At 35.2% G+C, this 17,909-nt stretch overlaps 1 protein-coding gene across 1 annotated transcript; it reads left to right on the plus strand.

Moving 5' to 3' along the window:
- Window positions 1-11: 11 nt before the first annotated feature.
- On the plus strand, window positions 12-17,859 carry LOC134535886 (uncharacterized). Its single transcript, XM_063375234.1, has 4 exons — window positions 12-259; window positions 3,693-3,872; window positions 6,414-6,567; window positions 7,565-17,859. Exons 1-4 carry the CDS (start codon window positions 188-190, stop codon window positions 8,833-8,835), a joined length of 1,677 nt encoding a protein of 558 aa, XP_063231304.1. The 5' UTR covers window positions 12-187; the 3' UTR covers window positions 8,836-17,859.
- Window positions 17,860-17,909: the final 50 nt, after the last annotated feature.

Raw genomic sequence — 17,909 nt, forward strand, 5'->3', positions numbered from 1 at the left:
GCTGTAAATGTCAATAGGGAAGTTACCAGTTTGTACGTCCTTTTTTGTACCTATGTATTGTGGTTGTATTGTGGTTTTGCGTTGAAACAATGGAGATATGTAATGCGTTTAAGTTTTCGCTGGTTTGCTTATGTTTAAGTGATTTAAAATTATATTTGTGACATTAAAGTGTCTTAAAATTTTTGCAATGGAAATCCAGAAACCAGTCAAGGAAGGTTTTTTACTTTTCCCTCCGCAAGGCGTACTGGGCCAGTTAAAGGTGAGGTTATGTCTTCAGATATATAATAACTATTTTAAAGTTTTTCTGTGTTATGTATGATCTTATTCTATGATATTAAAGTATTTTATAGGGGAGAGATACTTAAATTTTATTTTCACTTGAGCATTTAGAGAAATCTGAAATTTCGCTGCCAAAGTGTCACAATTTTGCGATACTTACTGATCATTTGAAACGTTGGTAAAATTCTAACGTTTCGGCTTTTCCGTAAATGAAGTAATAAAGTTCCGAATTTTTCTTGGAACACGTAATACGTTCCTATATTACCCTGAAAACAGTGTTTCTAAATTATTGCTGCTTTCTGAGAAATTACCATTCATAGATTACATTATGTAGTCTGTGAATTGATGCGTCCGCCGCAATTGTGCTTTAGCATAGCTGCTTGATCTTTTGGCTCTATGTATATAAGTATGTGTATGTTTTGATTTTGTGGAAGGTAAATAAAAATTTAAAACTATGATAGCCCCTACTGTGCATCCAAACCCAAGTGTCAACCCTCTACAGGATATTTACTTGGGCGGTATTTCCGAAAAGAAATGTTAAAAATCCGAAAATACCTTTATTTTATACTCTTTAACTTCCTCTTTTCATTAAAATCGGCGGAGATTATAAATTCCAAATACTTTAGGAGATATCGAATTTTTAAATTTCTTCATATGTAGTTGAGCGGTATTTGCGAAAAAAAATGTTAAAAATCCGAAAATACCTTTATTATATGCTCTTTAAATTCCTCTTTTCATTAAAAGCGGCGGAGATTAGAAATTCCAAATACTTTAGGAGATATCAAATTTTTAAATTTCAGCACGAAACCAGCGCATTCCTGTGGCGTGCGTGTACCATTGTTTCTTGTTTACGTAGATGTACAAGTATCTATTTTTTTATTGGATAATGATGTCACGTGATTGTTCGTGATAGGCCAGAATTCAAATGAACTAATACGTGATTATTTAGTTCAATTATTGTTTAAAACAGTGTTTAATTACCACCTCCAACTTAGGTGAGTTTTTAACGTTTCTAATTTTAAAGTCTTTTTGTTATTTTGATATTGTTGCCCAAGTAATAAGTAACAAAAAAATTTACGTGAGTTGTTACTGTACATCCTTTGTTACGGGTTTGTTAGGTAAGGTCAGTTACATTATAAATAATTTAAAACTAAAGAATAATTTCATTTTTCATTTCATTTCATTTCATTTATTAGCATCCTATATTTGACAGTACATATGTCCAGGTTTTGTCAGTAACATTATAAATAAAATACAACATCATAATACACTAACAAAACAATATATATATAAAAAAAAAAACATTATAACACAATAATATATGTTACAATAAAAAATGATAATAAAAAACAATGCAGCAATTTATGTAGATGCACTGAGGAATTCATTAACAGAGTATGGAGCTATTCGTAGTAGGTAATCTTTGAGATGTCGTTTAAATATGGTATGTGATTGGGATGCTGTATTTAACAGGGATATCGGTAGAATAAAATTAATTCACATTATTTTTAATATCACCTTAGTTTGAAAGTATTTATAATGTAACTGACCTGACCTAATCGACCATTTTAGTTTACTGTTCACCCTCTGTCCGGGTTTGTTTGGTCAGGTCAGTTACATTATAAATATTTTAAAACTAAACAGCCATTAAAATTAATTCACAAAATAATTTTTAATGTCGGCTTAGTTTGAAAGTATTAATAATGTAACTGACCTGACCTAATCAACCATTTTATTAATTACGCATTCACGATTCACGTATTCACGAACACACGGCAAAATAACAAAAATGGCGCCGCTCGAATGGTTCCACAGGTCTTGTATTGCAAAATTAAAAAATTCGATATCTCCTAAAGTATTTGGAATTTCTTATCCCCGCCGCTTATAATGAAAAGAGGAAGTTGAAGAGCATATGATAAAGGTATTTTCGGATTTTTAACATTTATTTTCGCAAATACCGCTCAACTACATATGATGAAATTTAAAAATTCGATATCTCCTAAAGTATTTAGAATTTCTTACCTCCGCCACTTTTAATGAAAAGAGGAAGTTGAAGAGCATAAAATAAAGGTCTTTTCGGATTTTTAACATTTTTTTTTCGGAAATACCGCCCAAGTAAATATTTACCTTTAGCAATATGGAGGCGCAAAATAGGAATTGAAATTATATCACGTATCAAACATTAATAATTACTTCTTTACCTATGTCAGCTTCCATGTTATCTTATGTAACAAGTTGGTGCTCCATGCATCCGTGTTGCTAAAAAACATTGCTGTCAAGGGTTGACGCTTGGTTTTGAGTGTACAGTAGGGACATACAAATTTTTTAAATTTTTATTTAACGTCTACTGCATCACGAAATCAAAATACAAAACATACACATTCATTTATGTGAATAACCACAGGATCGGCAATGCTGTTAAAGCACAAAATGGCGGTTACGGCTTCAATGCACAGGCTTTGTAATGTAACCTATAAATGGTAATTCCTCACAAAACAGTAGGAATTTAGTAACTCTGTTTTCAGGGTAAAACAAAGTCTGTAGTACTGAAAAACACCATTTACTGAATTTTATTATTTATTTTTTGAAAAGCAGTTAGTACAGAAACATCTCTAGTTTTCAAAAAAAAAGTATTTTCAAAATTATATTATTATTTCACGGCAAAGCTGCGTTGTAAGAATTTTACCGAATTATCAAGAACCTCAGTAGGTAACTACCCTGAAGATGACGACTAAGTTAGACGAAAACGACAGTAAAATATTCCAGAACCCAAGAAACTTCCACAATTTTATTATTTTGTACGTCAGTTTGTTAATTCTTGACACAAGAAGTCATGGGATAATCAGCAAAAGGGAAAGTCAGGGAATTTCCTTGCACTAAAAATAGTTCACAGAATTCGTAAATTCCATGCTAACATTGTTGCTGGTACAGCAAGTATTTAAATATTTTAGTTAGTAGGCAGTTACTTCACATTCATAGTTGCCATGACATATAACGTTTTACTGTAGTGCAAGAACTTAGGCTAAATTAGGTATATTTATTTGTGTTTACTAAATAAACTGCTGAACGGTTAAGTTTTTATTATCACCTGTTTTTTTTATCACAGGTTTATTTCCTATAAATGTAATTAATTGATGTTTTAAAGTAGCTTGGCTTCTGGGTTGTAGCCGCGTCCTTGGCAAATAATTCACCGACGCTTCGGTCAACATTGCAGTCACCATCATCAGGGAGCATTATCAGTAGGTAACTACTGCCTCATGATGGCTACTAAAATGTTGACCGAAACATCGGTGAATTATACTCTAAGAACGCGGCTACAACCCAGAAGCCAAGCTACTTCAGACAATGGCCATGAAAGCCTGCGAACATTATTAATTGATGTATTAATTGGTTTTCTTTCTTTACATTCGTAGAAATCTTGGCACAAAAAGTACTGTCAGCTTTTCAAGTCGAGCAAACAAGGCATCGACCGACTGGAAGTGTTCGACACGGAAGAAGATGTCGGCAGGAGCAATGCTCTCCGGATCATCACCCTCGAAAACTGCATCAAAATTACTCCAGAACCCCAGAAAATGCAGCAGAATGTTTTCACTGTAAGTGTATTTTGTAACCTTGTTAGGAAAGTAGATTTGTAGGTTTATCAGGTACACTTACTCGGCTGGTTTTAGCATAAATATGGGGCATTCCAGCTAACGTGTAAACTTCTAACGGTCATTCCTGTAAACAGTTTAAGAAGATTCAAGTTAAAATTAGCCTTTCACTATAACCGCTTGTCTGCCTTTTTCCTAGCAATTTGGCATCAGTTTAACTGACGTCAGTGATAATGGTAGCCCATGGGACAGAACCTGGCTCGCAACAATATTATTTAATAAATATGCCCCGCTAAAAGATTCTTTCAACAAAGAAATGTTATCACATCAGTTATACTGTCATGTATTAACAGTCTTTGTTTGCAGTAGTGACCATTCAGTGTCAGTAGACACCATGCAGAAGTCACAGCATTCTCACCTAAATACTCAAACTATGACTCAGAGCAAGGGTATTTTCTCACACACACAGATATATCTGTGTAGGACACAATGGCGATATTGAACTACGTGTTAATCAATGTGTTTGACGGGAATCTTGCTCACGGTATTCAACAGTATCAGGTTGTTTAAAATAATTGGCAAAACATCCAGTTGTAGGAGAGCACAGTTGGCTGTCTCTCAACAAATCCTGTCGCTATATGATGTCTGGTTGTTCGAGAATAATGATTTCCTATTTTAGCTTGTACACGTGTTCCGGTATGTCGAAATGGCCCACCTGTTTTGCGTTGTGTTTCATGTTCATAGCTTGTGTTAAAAGTAAGTTTTCATTTTTGTCACTGATTGGTAAAAAGAAAAATTACAGTTTTTGCAAAAAAAAAATCCCAACACAACTTTTGTGGGAATAGTTAATAGTTTAATTATATTTAGATTTTTGTTAGCTCACAGCATGAAAATAGGATTTTTTATTTTACATGAAAAAATTTATAAAATACAAAAAAAAAGTTAAACAGTATATTTTCCATTCAGAATGACATTAGGTTTCACTAGATAATTACAGATAAGTGTAGTAATCCAAAACCAATTAAAACCTCCTCTTCATTTCATCTTGGTTATTCAAATAGAATGTAGTGACTGCCATTTAAACATGTCACTTTTGGCAGTGCTTGAATCCAATACAAGTTTTCAATATATGTTCTATTATTTTCTGAGAGACAATGAATTAGTGTGCCTGTTAAACATTGAAAATTGTTTCTCCTCTCATTGCCACTCTATAAATAAACACTGATAATATGTCTGTCCATGGGAAAGTGCACAGTACCAATCCGACAGATGTGTTCGGAGTCAAGATAAAATGTCAAGAGCGCGTTGTTAAGAAAAAATGCTATAAGGTCAAGATGGTAATAGTTTTTACGTTTCTGAAGCTATGACATTGCTGGTAGCTTTGCGAGCCAGCATCTGTCGATCTGGCGACACAGGAAACACTCTGTTTCTGTAGGAAGGATGTGTGCTGAGAGGCGTGTGGCAGGCCTTATCTGCACTCTGATAGGGCGCGTGTGTGTGAGGAGAGAGTTACTCTTACTCAATCTGGGCAGCTACATGACTGGGAAAACATGGAAAAGTTTGGGAATTAGAAAATTGCCAGAGAAAGCCTGGAAATGCCAGGAAACATTTGAAAAAATCAGAGGAAACAATAATTTAAGTTGTACTTTTTAATCTGAAATACAGTGGTAGCCTACAAATTTCTTTTAGGGGACTTAAATTTTTTTTTGCATTGGTTAGCTATGTTATAGGCCTCAGTATTTATTACTTTTAATAATGTTCATTAATATATAATATGCTTCATATGTTTAGCTAACTAACATGAAGATATTGGATGTCAATACGGGTCACGAATAAAATGTGGTGAAAATTATGGAAACCTAGACACCCGAATGAGTTAATAAATATATTTTTAACCTCTTGTGTTAAGGGGCCCACCTCGTCAGGGGTGTATGTGTGTTTGTGAGGCAGGATATAAGTTCGATGCTCGCTGGTGCTTCTAGCGCAGTATAGCCTCTGGACTGGCGCGCAGTCTTCTCGTTGTCACAGGAAAACTGTGGAATTTGAGCTGTGACTGTAACATTATATTGCTGAGAAATGAAGATAAAGGTGTAATGCAAGTCCCTTAAGTGCTTTCAAGAATCTGTACCGGTTGTTTTACGCCTTAAAATTACTCTGGAAACATGCATTTTAGCCATTTCAACTCTTATAAAAATACATTTAAAAAATTTAATCCGAAAACAAAAGTACTTTTCGGCCCTCAGCCAACTATTATATGCTTTTCGTAAGCAGACCCCACTCGGATATCTGGAGTAGTTATCAAATTGCGTTGTTTTTCCTGAAGCTCTGCACACCGTATGTGTGTCCGGGTAGGCGGAGCCCTTAACAACGGGTCCAGAATTCTTGATAAAAAACAATCACACATATTTATATTCTAAATGAAATTCTCATAATAGTGTAAAGTCTTTATAGTGTATTTTTGGGTAATAGATGGTTTAATGTTTGATCAGAGGAATCTTTTATGAAGTTTCATGTCTTTAGTAAAATTTTCTTTCTAACACTCAGGTTGTGAAGAGAGGTGCTACGTACCATTTTTCTGCAGTTGTAGAACATGAAATGGCTGAATGGATAACGGCACTCCAGACTGTGGCATTCAAAGACGATTCATCAAAGCAGACAATTGAAGAAGATAATGACCTCTACTGTTCTTCCGGAGAAGGTAATGTGCAGTAACTAAAGATTGAATTTTTACCCAGCAGAATTTCGTAATTATTTCGAGGTCAGCCAAACACAAAATCTTCCAAGTAACATTTCTTTACTACTACGTCATAATTTTCAAAACTCAGCCTAATTGACTTTTGAAGTATTATTCAAGCAAACCCAACAGTTAAATACATATAATATTTCCTATTATACTTTCTTTTACATCATGTCAAATTAACTGAGTCAATTTTTATATTTTTAATTTGCTCTTGAAAAACAAACTTTGATAAACATTGTAAATGCAGAAAAAGCTCTACTTAAATCACTGCTTGGAGATATTTAATCTAGCTAGGGACAAGATTATATGGTGAATTGTGATAAAACCTAAATAACATCACATGTCAATATACCATACAACACCCAAAATCAAGTCAATACACCACAAAGCATCAAAATGAAATTAAAATCATGAAGCTAATTAGCATTTTCATTCAAAAATACTCTAATGACAAATATATAATCTTTTTAATATTAAATTCTATGAAAGTGATTTATTTAGCATGATTTTTGTACCACAATTTAATAAAACCAGATTGTAAAAATTATTTTTTAAATCTTGAAAATGTTATTAGTTACAGATATATTTTATTTGTTTCCAAAAGTTATACATGCTTATTACAAATCATTTTTTTAATAAAGTGTATAATATATACCAGTCAAAATGACACTGTTTTGGAGAAATTAGTATCATGGAACATAGAGCATCCTATTTGTTCAGTGATCTGCTATCTTTTTTAATAAACATATTTCATAAAAAATAAAAACAATAGTATCAAACTCTGTTTTAAAAACAAAACTGGCCTGAAAATAAAACCATAAATTCTTGTCTCTGTTAATGACACTATACAGATAAGCAAAAGTGTAAAATATTAAACATGGCATGCCATGCTGTCAACGATGAATTAGCCGTTTATTTGGATGTTGCGTTTTAAATTTTTGTTTTCTTGTTGAAGGTGTGTTCACCGTAAACTTGGTGGCATCGGATGTCTCGAAGCGCTGTAGCCTGGATCCCGGTCCCTACCTGCTAGTGATCTCATCTGCTGCCATCCAGCTGCGGGACAGTCTCGACAACCACGTGTTGTTCACCTGGCCGTATCACTACATCCGGCGCTACGGCTATCGAGAAGGTAAGTTCACGTTCGAAGCCGGCCGGAAGTGCGATTCAGGCGAAGGAACCTTCCATTTCGAGCATTCGAACCAGCAAGAAATCTTCAGGTGCATTTCGTCGAAAATGAAGAGCATGCGGAAGCTTTTGCACGGGGAGGCGTTGCCGACGCCCGCGATAGCTTGCGGCGACAGTCAGTTCCAAGCGGCGCTGAGCATGGAGGCGGGCTCCCGCAGTCCCCTGCCACCGTCTCCCACCAGCGCCACGCTCCTCATGGACATCGATTTCAGTTCCGCGGGACGTTCTCAGTCGTCGCTGAAACCGCTGATCAGTTCCTCGTCCGAGACCAGGTCTCTGCCGTTTAAAATAGTGCCGAAACCCAAGCCGAAGGCTAAATTCGGAGGCAATGCTTTGCAGAGGAATTTTTTATCCCTGGGACATTCCAAATACAGTCAAGAGGATTTTTCTTCGGATTCTAGTAACAGTGTGGAAGAGTTGGGGAAGTACAGGAAACTTTCTACTGCGGACCTGTTGATTTCTTCACCGACGTCCGATGCGGATGACAGTTTCTCCGTGGGCTACGACAGGGTGGAGGTGAAGAAGGACGCCTGGCGCACGATGGGACTCGACGACACGGCGCACACGGAGGACTACGTCTCCTGCGAGGCAGACGAACCTCCCGACTACTTGTCGTCGAAACCTGTGGAGCCGAGGCAGAACAGCGACGGCTGCGACAGGGTGTTCCCCGCTTCCAAGATGATCTTTGCACAGGTGGACCCACTGGACGACTACGACAAGCTCCAGCATTTTGGTTTGTCCTCGAAGCTGAACAGCGGCTCGGGCTACCAGCATGTGACGTCTCCTCCGGTCGTGACCTCGCCGTCGCTTCCCGGCTTCCCGGGCACGGCTCCCTCGGAGCCGACTCCCGGCGAGCCCGATTCCAACGAGTACGATGAGATCGACAACGCCATCCAGTCCTTCCGGCTGGCCAACGACTCCCACCAGGGTTACGGGATGATCCGCAAGAAGCTGGGCTCTGCCCCTCTGCCCGACGGACCCACCCACAAATTGTATTACGAACAGGAGTATGCAGTGGTGCACAAACCAAAAAAAGTCTAGTCAAAATTTTGATTGAAAGTTTTGAAATACACTTTTATCAGCTGTGATAATAATTGTTTTGCGGTCCATTATTGGTTTTTAGTGCTTCTTACAATCGAACGTGTGTTGAGTAGGTGCCCTGTGTTATGCAATGTGATACTTAAGGGATTTTACTTTGCTATATCTACTTTCATTTCTGATATTATGTTCCGTTAACTAGCTAGTTGGTACTAAAAAAATTTTTAACGAGGTAAACGAATGATTTGCTCAATTACTGTCAGTTGTGCCTTTTTGACACAGTGGTAGATATTTTAATTTTCTGTTACCATTCCAGTAGATTGGTATTAAGTGTAAAGAAATAATGAGCATACTGGGTGCATATCACACCTTAGTTTTTTTTATATGATTTTTGTATGCATCTGATTTTAGATACTTATGCAGAAACAGTGCTATGTACTGAATGTACTAGTATGTGTTTCTTGATTTTAGCCCAATCTGTAGATTAGTAGAAAATTAGGACATATAATGAACAGACTGCCCCTGTATATTGTACTTATATTCACTCTTGCAAGTAGTGTTTTGTTACTAATGTAAGTAATCTATCCTTGACATCATATTTGTGCTTATATTTGGCCTTACTAGGCAAAATTTGGTATATGTTTTATACGAATCTCTTTTGAAGCAAGTAGATATTAGTTAAATTTTTATATTGATACAAAATGTGCCTGTATATTTTTGGCCTTTAAGTGGTGAAATGTGAGTTCTACTATTCTACTGTTAAGATATGTACTTGATAAAAAATTTTTTGACCAGAACTATGTGCCTTTGGCAACGTTCATACATAATGGTTCTAATGGTCTGAACATTAGATTCCCATGAGTGCTAAGCAAGGGCGTATTAATTAAGACTATGGCCCCCGGAGAATTTTAAGTGTTGTCCAAACAAAAATATTCCACACATTTTTTGGAATATTGTTGACACACACACAATTTGTGTGTGCACAATACCAAATAATTTATTATGTTATTACGTGGTATGAGAAGAAAAGACATGGTCATTCCACATCAAGTCAACCAATGATGTCTTCAGATCTTTAATATTATTTTATATGAGGTCATATTAGCTTAGCAGATAAAAAATAAAAAGTTTGAATTTTTTTATGATCTTTTGTTTTTAAGTTATAATGTTTTGAAAAATTAATAAACGTAACTCTAAGACTGTTTGTCCTAGAAAGCTCAAATTTATACCATTCTCTTTAGAATGACAAGGGCTTTAATTTGACATATAACTTGAGTGTATCAAAGCACTTTATATTTTTTTTCCAAAGAACTCAAAAAAAGTTTATAAAAAATAAAAATCAGATTTTTAATTTTGATTAAAAATATATATTTTATACCAAAACTCTTTAATAAGTTGTGTACAAAGTTTCATGATGGTATTCCAATGATATCATATTGAAATGATTTTTTTTATGAAAATTGATGCATGCGAAAATTCTGGTAATTCATAACTTGTTACGTCATAAAAAAACTTATCTAACTTTTATTTAAACTTGTCTTAACAATTTACATATGAAAAGTTAGGTATAATTACGGTGACAATAGTTTCTTCGGTAAATATAACAACTGGACCTAACAGGAGTTTCTTTCCTGTCTCAACTTGCAACCCTTAGTCAGCTTCCTCCTACTAGGTCTCTTGTCTACATTCATTGTGCTGTGAGTTGTCTCCAAGTGAACAAGTGCTCTGTGCAAGTTTGCAATCCTTTTAATAAAGACAGGCATTGGGTAACTAAAAACCTAAGAAATGTCACACCATGGATGACAAAACTACATTATATTATTGAAAATGGAATGAAAATTTGCACTTCTTGCCGCTAAGAGATAAGTAAGAAACAATCATACTCAAGTTCTGAAAGTGATACAAATGAAATATCCATATTAAACCATTGACTGAAAATGCAAATACAAAACCAGGCTACAGCAAAGAGGTCCTGAGTATATGGATATAGAATCAGGTATAGAGTTTTTAAATAACTCATTGACATCAATAAGACAATCGCCTGTTGTTAAAATAAAATTTAAATCAAATAAATACTGCAAAGAAAACTTGCCAAAACTAAATTAAGATTTAATGAAACTTTTTTCCAAGCTGTCAACATAGAAGAGGCTAACAAGAATTCACCAGACAACTCGCAGACAGAAATTCTTAATAAGCCAAAAGAAACATTTTCAACGGTATGCAAGAGTGAAAAACTTCAGATCTTTTAACAATTTTACCAACCAGTTGGTCTTGTGCAAGAATGGAATGTGAATTTGCCAATTTGGTATTAGTAACTATATGACGCGGAAAAAAAAAAATTGAAGAAGAGGGAGTGCTATCGACACCTGATCCAAAACCTGGGAAAACTCTACCTCGCGAAACAAGGGTGTTTGGCGACGTAATTTTATGATGATGAAATGTGTAGGCAAATGCCTGGAAAAAAAAGGATTCTCTCTCCATGGGTAAGGACACTGAAAATAAGCCAATCCGTGTTCAAAAAAGTTTGTTGTTGGGAAATAAAATATTTTCAAATCGAATTTCCCTTATTTAAAAATTGGCTTTTCAAAGTTTGCAGAACTGAGGCCCAAGAACTGCATTTGCTGGTGCCAGTGGCACTCATTCTGTCTGTGTCTGCACAGCACACCAGAATATAGAACTCATGTTTTCAGGAGGTAGGTTGACACTTCCTAGCTCTGAAAGTCCTCTATCGAATTACAAGAAATGTATTGCTAAAGTTATGTGCAATCCACCATTACCGGCATGGTTCCTAAATGAATGTGACTACTGTCCCGACATTGAGGAATTCAAAGAAGCTTTAAACTGGTTTTTTCGAGTAGCAAATGATTGACAACATCGCTTACAAACAATGGATTACTGTTGACCGATGCAATTTCGAAACATTTACCAAACCATTTAATGAGCTTGTTTAAGAACTTGGCAATCAATTGAGTATCCTTAAAAACAATACTTTGTTGCTCTGAAAAAAAATCTTTGTTGGAAGAAGGTGAAACTGTAGTAACATTGGATTTTGCCAAAAATTATTTGTTTGTTTTATAAGATGAGACTCAAGGGTTTCATTGGAACAATTCTATGGCTACTGTTAACTCCCTTTAGTAGTATATTTCAAGGAAAGCAATCAAGAAACAGGAAAACAAGAGCTAGTTCAGAGTTTTGTGTTTATATCAGACTGCCTAACACACAATGCTGTCATTGTTTATGCTTTCCAGAAAAACTTAATCCTATTTCTGAGAAATCATGTGCCAAATTTGAAAAAGATGTACTATTTCTCAGATGGTTAAGCTGCACAGTACTTGTCATTATAAAAAAGAATGGTAAAAATTTGAGCTTTCTAGGACAAAGAGTTTTAGAGTTACATGCTTTTAAATATTCCAAAATGTTCCTACAAACTATAAAAAATTTATAAATCAAAAACGAAAGATCAAAAAAAAATTTCAACTTTGTATTTTTGGTCATACTGATAAGTAGAGCACAATCATCAAATATGATACATTTCGATAACCTCAAGGTTTAAAATAATTATTTTATTGGTTGTTTAGATATGGAATGCCCCCCCATAAGGCATCAAAGCTTAGACCTGTTTAATTTGTTTGTCATGACCATGCTCACTGGCCAAGTCCTGTTGTGATGCACTGTTATTGAGGCTCATTCTCAAATGCCATTCTGATTTTTTTTCATTTTTTTGAAGGTTATTTCTACAATTTAACTCTACCTCCATTGCATTTGTTGTTGTGCCACAGATATTTAGGTGCAACTGATATTCACTTAGTGTAAAAGAGGCACGTGAGTCTTTAATATTATCATCAGTTGCGCAAATTTTACACCCATAATATTACACTTGGTGAATATCTGGTGAAAATATTTGTGGCAGAACAGCAAATGCAGTGGTGTTATCAAATTAAAATAGCTTTTAAAAAAAAGTAATGTAAAAAAAATGGTGTGTGAGAGGCATTTTTTTATAACCAGTGTTCAAGATGTTGGGTAGTTGCTTGGTTGGGACACCAAATGACATGAGGTGCTCCGGGTATTTGTGCAAAATTTTCAAACCGCTACATAAATTATCTATCAAAAATGATTTAAGTCATAAACCCATAACACTTGATTTTAGGTTTAAAATACTTGTTACACAGTATTGTAAGTAGGATTTGTGTCTATAATATTCCACTAATAAATTATGGGGTCACTGCTTGAAGTAGAAATGTGTTACCAATGTGAAAACTGCACGCCAGTTCAGTGCCTAGCGTGTACAGGTGAAGAGGCATGTGATGCGTGAACCATTGTAACCCTTAGCACCCCGATTGCTTTTAGAGCTCAATGTGTGTCCCGATAAGTTGCAGACACTCCTCAAAATACTTACATTTGTACCTCTCATTTATAATAGAATATTAATATTTGAACATTTAAAAATTAATTGCTTTGAACTAACATTGAAATGTAATCTCATGGTTTTTTTACGTGCTCAAGTTTGTAGAATATTGTGTCCTGTTTGGCGAATGTATGGTTGTTTGGTGTTAATGTCAGTTATGCATTAAAGCTATTACATGCATGCACATAGACATAAACAGGATGTTTTTTAATTCGTAGTACATATAGTGCTTACAGATTCCTCTAAAAAAAGTAAGTGAAAATGTATATACAACTTAAATGGCCTAAAATAGTTATTTAGTAGCTGTGCCCCTTGAAAATAAAATTTGAAAACATTGTTTTTTGAAGGAAAAAAAGTTAGGGTTCCTGCAGATGGAAAATTTGGAAAACAGGGTTAACTCTGGTAATGGAAAGGGTACCTTCAAAACCTGGAAATCACTGCGACTTTCAACTATATTTTTGATACAGTACTATTTCAGCAATTTTTTTATATATTTAGTATCTTAAATTTGAAGCACTATTATTTATCCGCTGTCTTTCGCCTGACAATCACTATAAATAATTTATAATTTCAAAGTTCAATGAAGCAAATACATTTTTTTTCCAGTGTGGAATTTTTTTTTATGGAAATAGGAATAGTGCAAACTTTATATTGTGCAGGAAACATTTTGCAGTCTATTCTGCAAGTTATGTTTGTTTGTTGAAACGTGTTATGATAGTTAATAATGTGTATTATCACTTAACTGTGCTTGCAAAAGAGACCAACGAGACAGGAAAAAAATTTAGTGGGTCAGGGAAAATTCAGGGGCTATGGGTGAAGTGGGTGTGTAGGAACATTGAATTAGTTATGTCTTGATGTAGACGAAGTAAAAAATTCCTGGATGGTGGTTTGTGCAAGGAATGTCATTAATACACTAAGCTTTCAAGAGTTGTTGAATTAAGACTGCAGGGAACAATAATTGTGTGACAAGTTATTTTGTGGTAGTGTCAAGCCTGTTTGGTTTTCCAATGCTACCCGTCAGACGTGAGCTGCAAGGTTGTCTAATGCAGCGATACAGGCTGCATACCCACCAGGTATTGCTGCGTGCATCTGAAATAAAATTTAGACTGTTTGTTATTCTTTACATTCTTATTAATAATCAGTAATTGCACACACGAAGAGCGAGTGAACCTCACCGTTGCTAGTGTGTATGATAATGACCTGACAGCCTCTTTTTGCACGGAAGGGAAATTATTTTACTCATGTTTACTTTTACGACTTCCCTTTAACAAATCCAGGAATTTTGTGTGGTATCCCAAATTTTTCTTTACAAAAATTCAATTTGTAATTTTTTTTATCAAGCCAGAAGTTCTGTTTGCATTTGATATTTTTTTTTGTAGAGTGGAATCTGTAGTTACAAAATGTACCACGAGTTAAAACACACACCATACATACAAATGCACATATTGTAAACCTATAATACAAAGAGGCTAATACACACAACAAATTTTGCCATCCTTAAAGATTTGAAGTACACTATTATAAGACTGAACATCAAAGCATCACTCCTTAAAATATTTCTATGACGTAAGAGAGCTAGCTGTGCACGTGAGATCTGACGACGAATCATACTTGCAGCACATATTTATGTTTGTTATATTTTTTTAGTAAGTTTCAAATAGAAACAATGAAAGTGATATTTTCAATCCTCGTGCAGTTATGTGAAACTACTGCTGAGAAAGTTTTGGTGAGAGATAAAGCTGGTACGTATCTGGTCTGGACAGTGGCAGGGCAGCGGTAGAAGAACCGTCATCCCATTGTTTACCTGAATCGACGTCTTTAAAATTGTCCGAGGATTACCTTTACACCCTACTCTTACATACATGTATGTATTGAAGTTTATATTGATCTCTTTGTAAAATTAAATACGATATGCATGTATTATTTACTTTTAAGAGAATTAATTTTCATTGTCGTTCCAACCCTCCTCCTTCCTGTACAGGCTCAGAGATTATTGTAGGACTCGCAGCGGTTTGGTTTGGAACTTGTGCCTAGTGCTGTCCCCTTCTGTGCCATTATGTTTACGCATGACAATTATTAAGGGTGGTTCGACTGTGTAAGCATTTAATTTTTTTGTTTTGTAGCGAGTTATGTCTCTGTACAGTGGCTACATTTTACCTGCTATATGTAAAATCAGGCATATTTCTGTTATCCACCATTGTGTTAAAAAAATTGTGAGTTTCATCAAACAGACATCTTTAAAATTAACCAAGGATTACCTTTACACCCTACTTTTACATAAATAGGAATTTATTTTTGTTTTTATTCCAAGTCTGCAGGGAAATCACGTTACTGTACATGTTTATTTAGAGATTTCCATTATCCGTCTATTATTAGCAAAAAAAAAACTACTAATCTGAGCCAGCCAGGAGTTCGAGGTGATTGGGTAGGCCTCGGCTACTCGTGGGAGTTGAGGGATAGGTGAGAGGCTTCCAGAGTTCAGAATTATTGTTGCTGAAAAGCTGACTGCTTAATAATACTGTCGTAATATATGCTGAAACAATGGCGTTTTTCATTATTTTTCCTAAGCAGCCGTGCCTAATAACATAGCCCTCTGCATTTGGTTGCCTAGTTACCCACTTCTTCTGCCAGATCTCGCCACTCGACTGTAGTCAGTATCTAGTTAGGTTGTTTCCTACCCTCGGACACTACACGTAATTTCTTTGTTAGTTTTCCGCAGTTATAACACATATCTGTCTCGAATTTGAACGGTCTCAAAAGTGTTAACAGTGTTACCCATTTACCAAATATCACTTGCAAAGCATCACATGATAACAGAATAGTGGTAGAAGGATATGTGTGTATTATTGGTACTTCTTTTGGAAACTCAAATTTAATACAAGTTACTTGAAATAGACTATATGAGCATTGTATGTTCTTTTATACAGATAGTTTCAAATGTAAGTATTAAACATATTTTAAGACCTATAATTTTAGTTAAGTAGACTTGTGAACCACAGACTTAATTATGAAATCAATTATATTTATTTTTTACTGCAATATAGAAGTTGAATATGTGTCTAGAGACTGAATATTGTGTTTTTCAGTTGATTAGCCTGCATATAATAATACGTGCCTTTTATACATTGCAAAGATATTTGTGCTAGCATGATAATTAACTATGGCATAGGGCATATTTGATTCCTAGTGGAGAATGCTGTATAATATTACGAAAATCAAATTCTGTATATTGTTGATATGTGAAGCAATTCCTTTTGTTTGTATGTTACTTGTCATATTAGGTATTACAAGACTTGGTTGATCTAAGTGTTTTTTTTATATTTTTTATTGAATAAGTGATAATTAATGTTCAGTTTTTTTTAATGACAAATGTGTATTGCGTAGTGACTTGTAATATAATTCTTGTTAATCTTATATTTCCATTCTTAAAAGTAGATACCATTTTTATTGTTTTGTTGTTTTAATCAAATTGATATTTTTTATAATATGATGGCAAATGATGTACTCCTTGAACTATGCAAAACTTGTATTGTTTCTGTATTACGACCGCATATTAATAATAATTGTGTGAGCAGTTTCAAAACTATATTGTAGCAATTGTAGGAATATTTGTGTAACTCTGCAGTGTAGTGCACACCATTGTAAGGAAGAATAGCTGTATAAAATTGTTTCTTCACTTAAGAAAAATTTATGTGTGTACAGTTTGTTAGTAATTCAATATTCTGTGAACTGTACACATCCTACTTGAGCAGTTTTTTCCTCGGTCATGATTGGAGGATTGTGGCTGGTGTAACCTCCCAGGAGTGAGTGCAGTGCAATTTACGTCCCAGAGTTGATGCTGTTTCATTTGTTTCATCATGTCATGGTCTTTGTTCCTTTGCAGCCAAAAATAACTTTTTTGAAATAAATTTTTTTTTTCAATGGTTTGTATCTTTTGAAATTCAGTCTTGGCATTCTGCTTGTGGGGTACACACCACCAGGAACGTACGCAGAATTTCATTTTGTGGGTGGAGGGAAAAGGGGGTAGGGGGACCATTTTGCCTGCAGTTTGCTTTCAGATTGTTTTCTTTTGTTGGTAGGAATTTTTTATGATTTTGTGAAGGGGGGAGGGTTATCCCTCTGTCCCTTCCTGCATTCACCCCTGCACATCACATCACCTTTTTATTTAGTTTTTGCATGTTGTGACTATCTTTATGAAAAGGGTGCATTTTTTGCATTCTTAGCTGGACTCCTGTGCTGAATTTTTTTTTTTTTAGTTATTGCTAGTAAGTTTCGGCATGTGAACGGTTTATTTTACTTCCAGGGTTTGCATCTTGTATTTATTTTCCAACCAGCTTGACTTCACCATTTTTGTTTTGACAATAGCTGTGTGTTAGGCGAGTCCATCGTCCTCCGAGTCGTAGACTTAAAACCGAGGGCCTGTGGTCATTTCCTTTCTCTGTCCCTGTGATGGAGCACTGACGAAATGGGTGGGTGGAGTTGGGTTGGCAGAACTGTGAGAAAACCCATAGTACCAGATCTATCCCTGACGTGGTCGAACTCGGATTTTTTTTTGCAAGTGGGGAATACGGCTGTCTTTTCCACGAGGAGGTGTTTTTTTTATAAGGTAGATTTCGAAGAAATACTACATATTGTAGCTGTTATGTCGGTGCAATTTCCGGAAATTTTTATA

Source organism: Bacillus rossius, chromosome 10, assembly GCF_032445375.1.
Source record: "Bacillus rossius redtenbacheri isolate Brsri chromosome 10, Brsri_v3, whole genome shotgun sequence".
NCBI classification, from domain to species: domain Eukaryota; kingdom Metazoa; phylum Arthropoda; class Insecta; order Phasmatodea; family Bacillidae; genus Bacillus; species Bacillus rossius.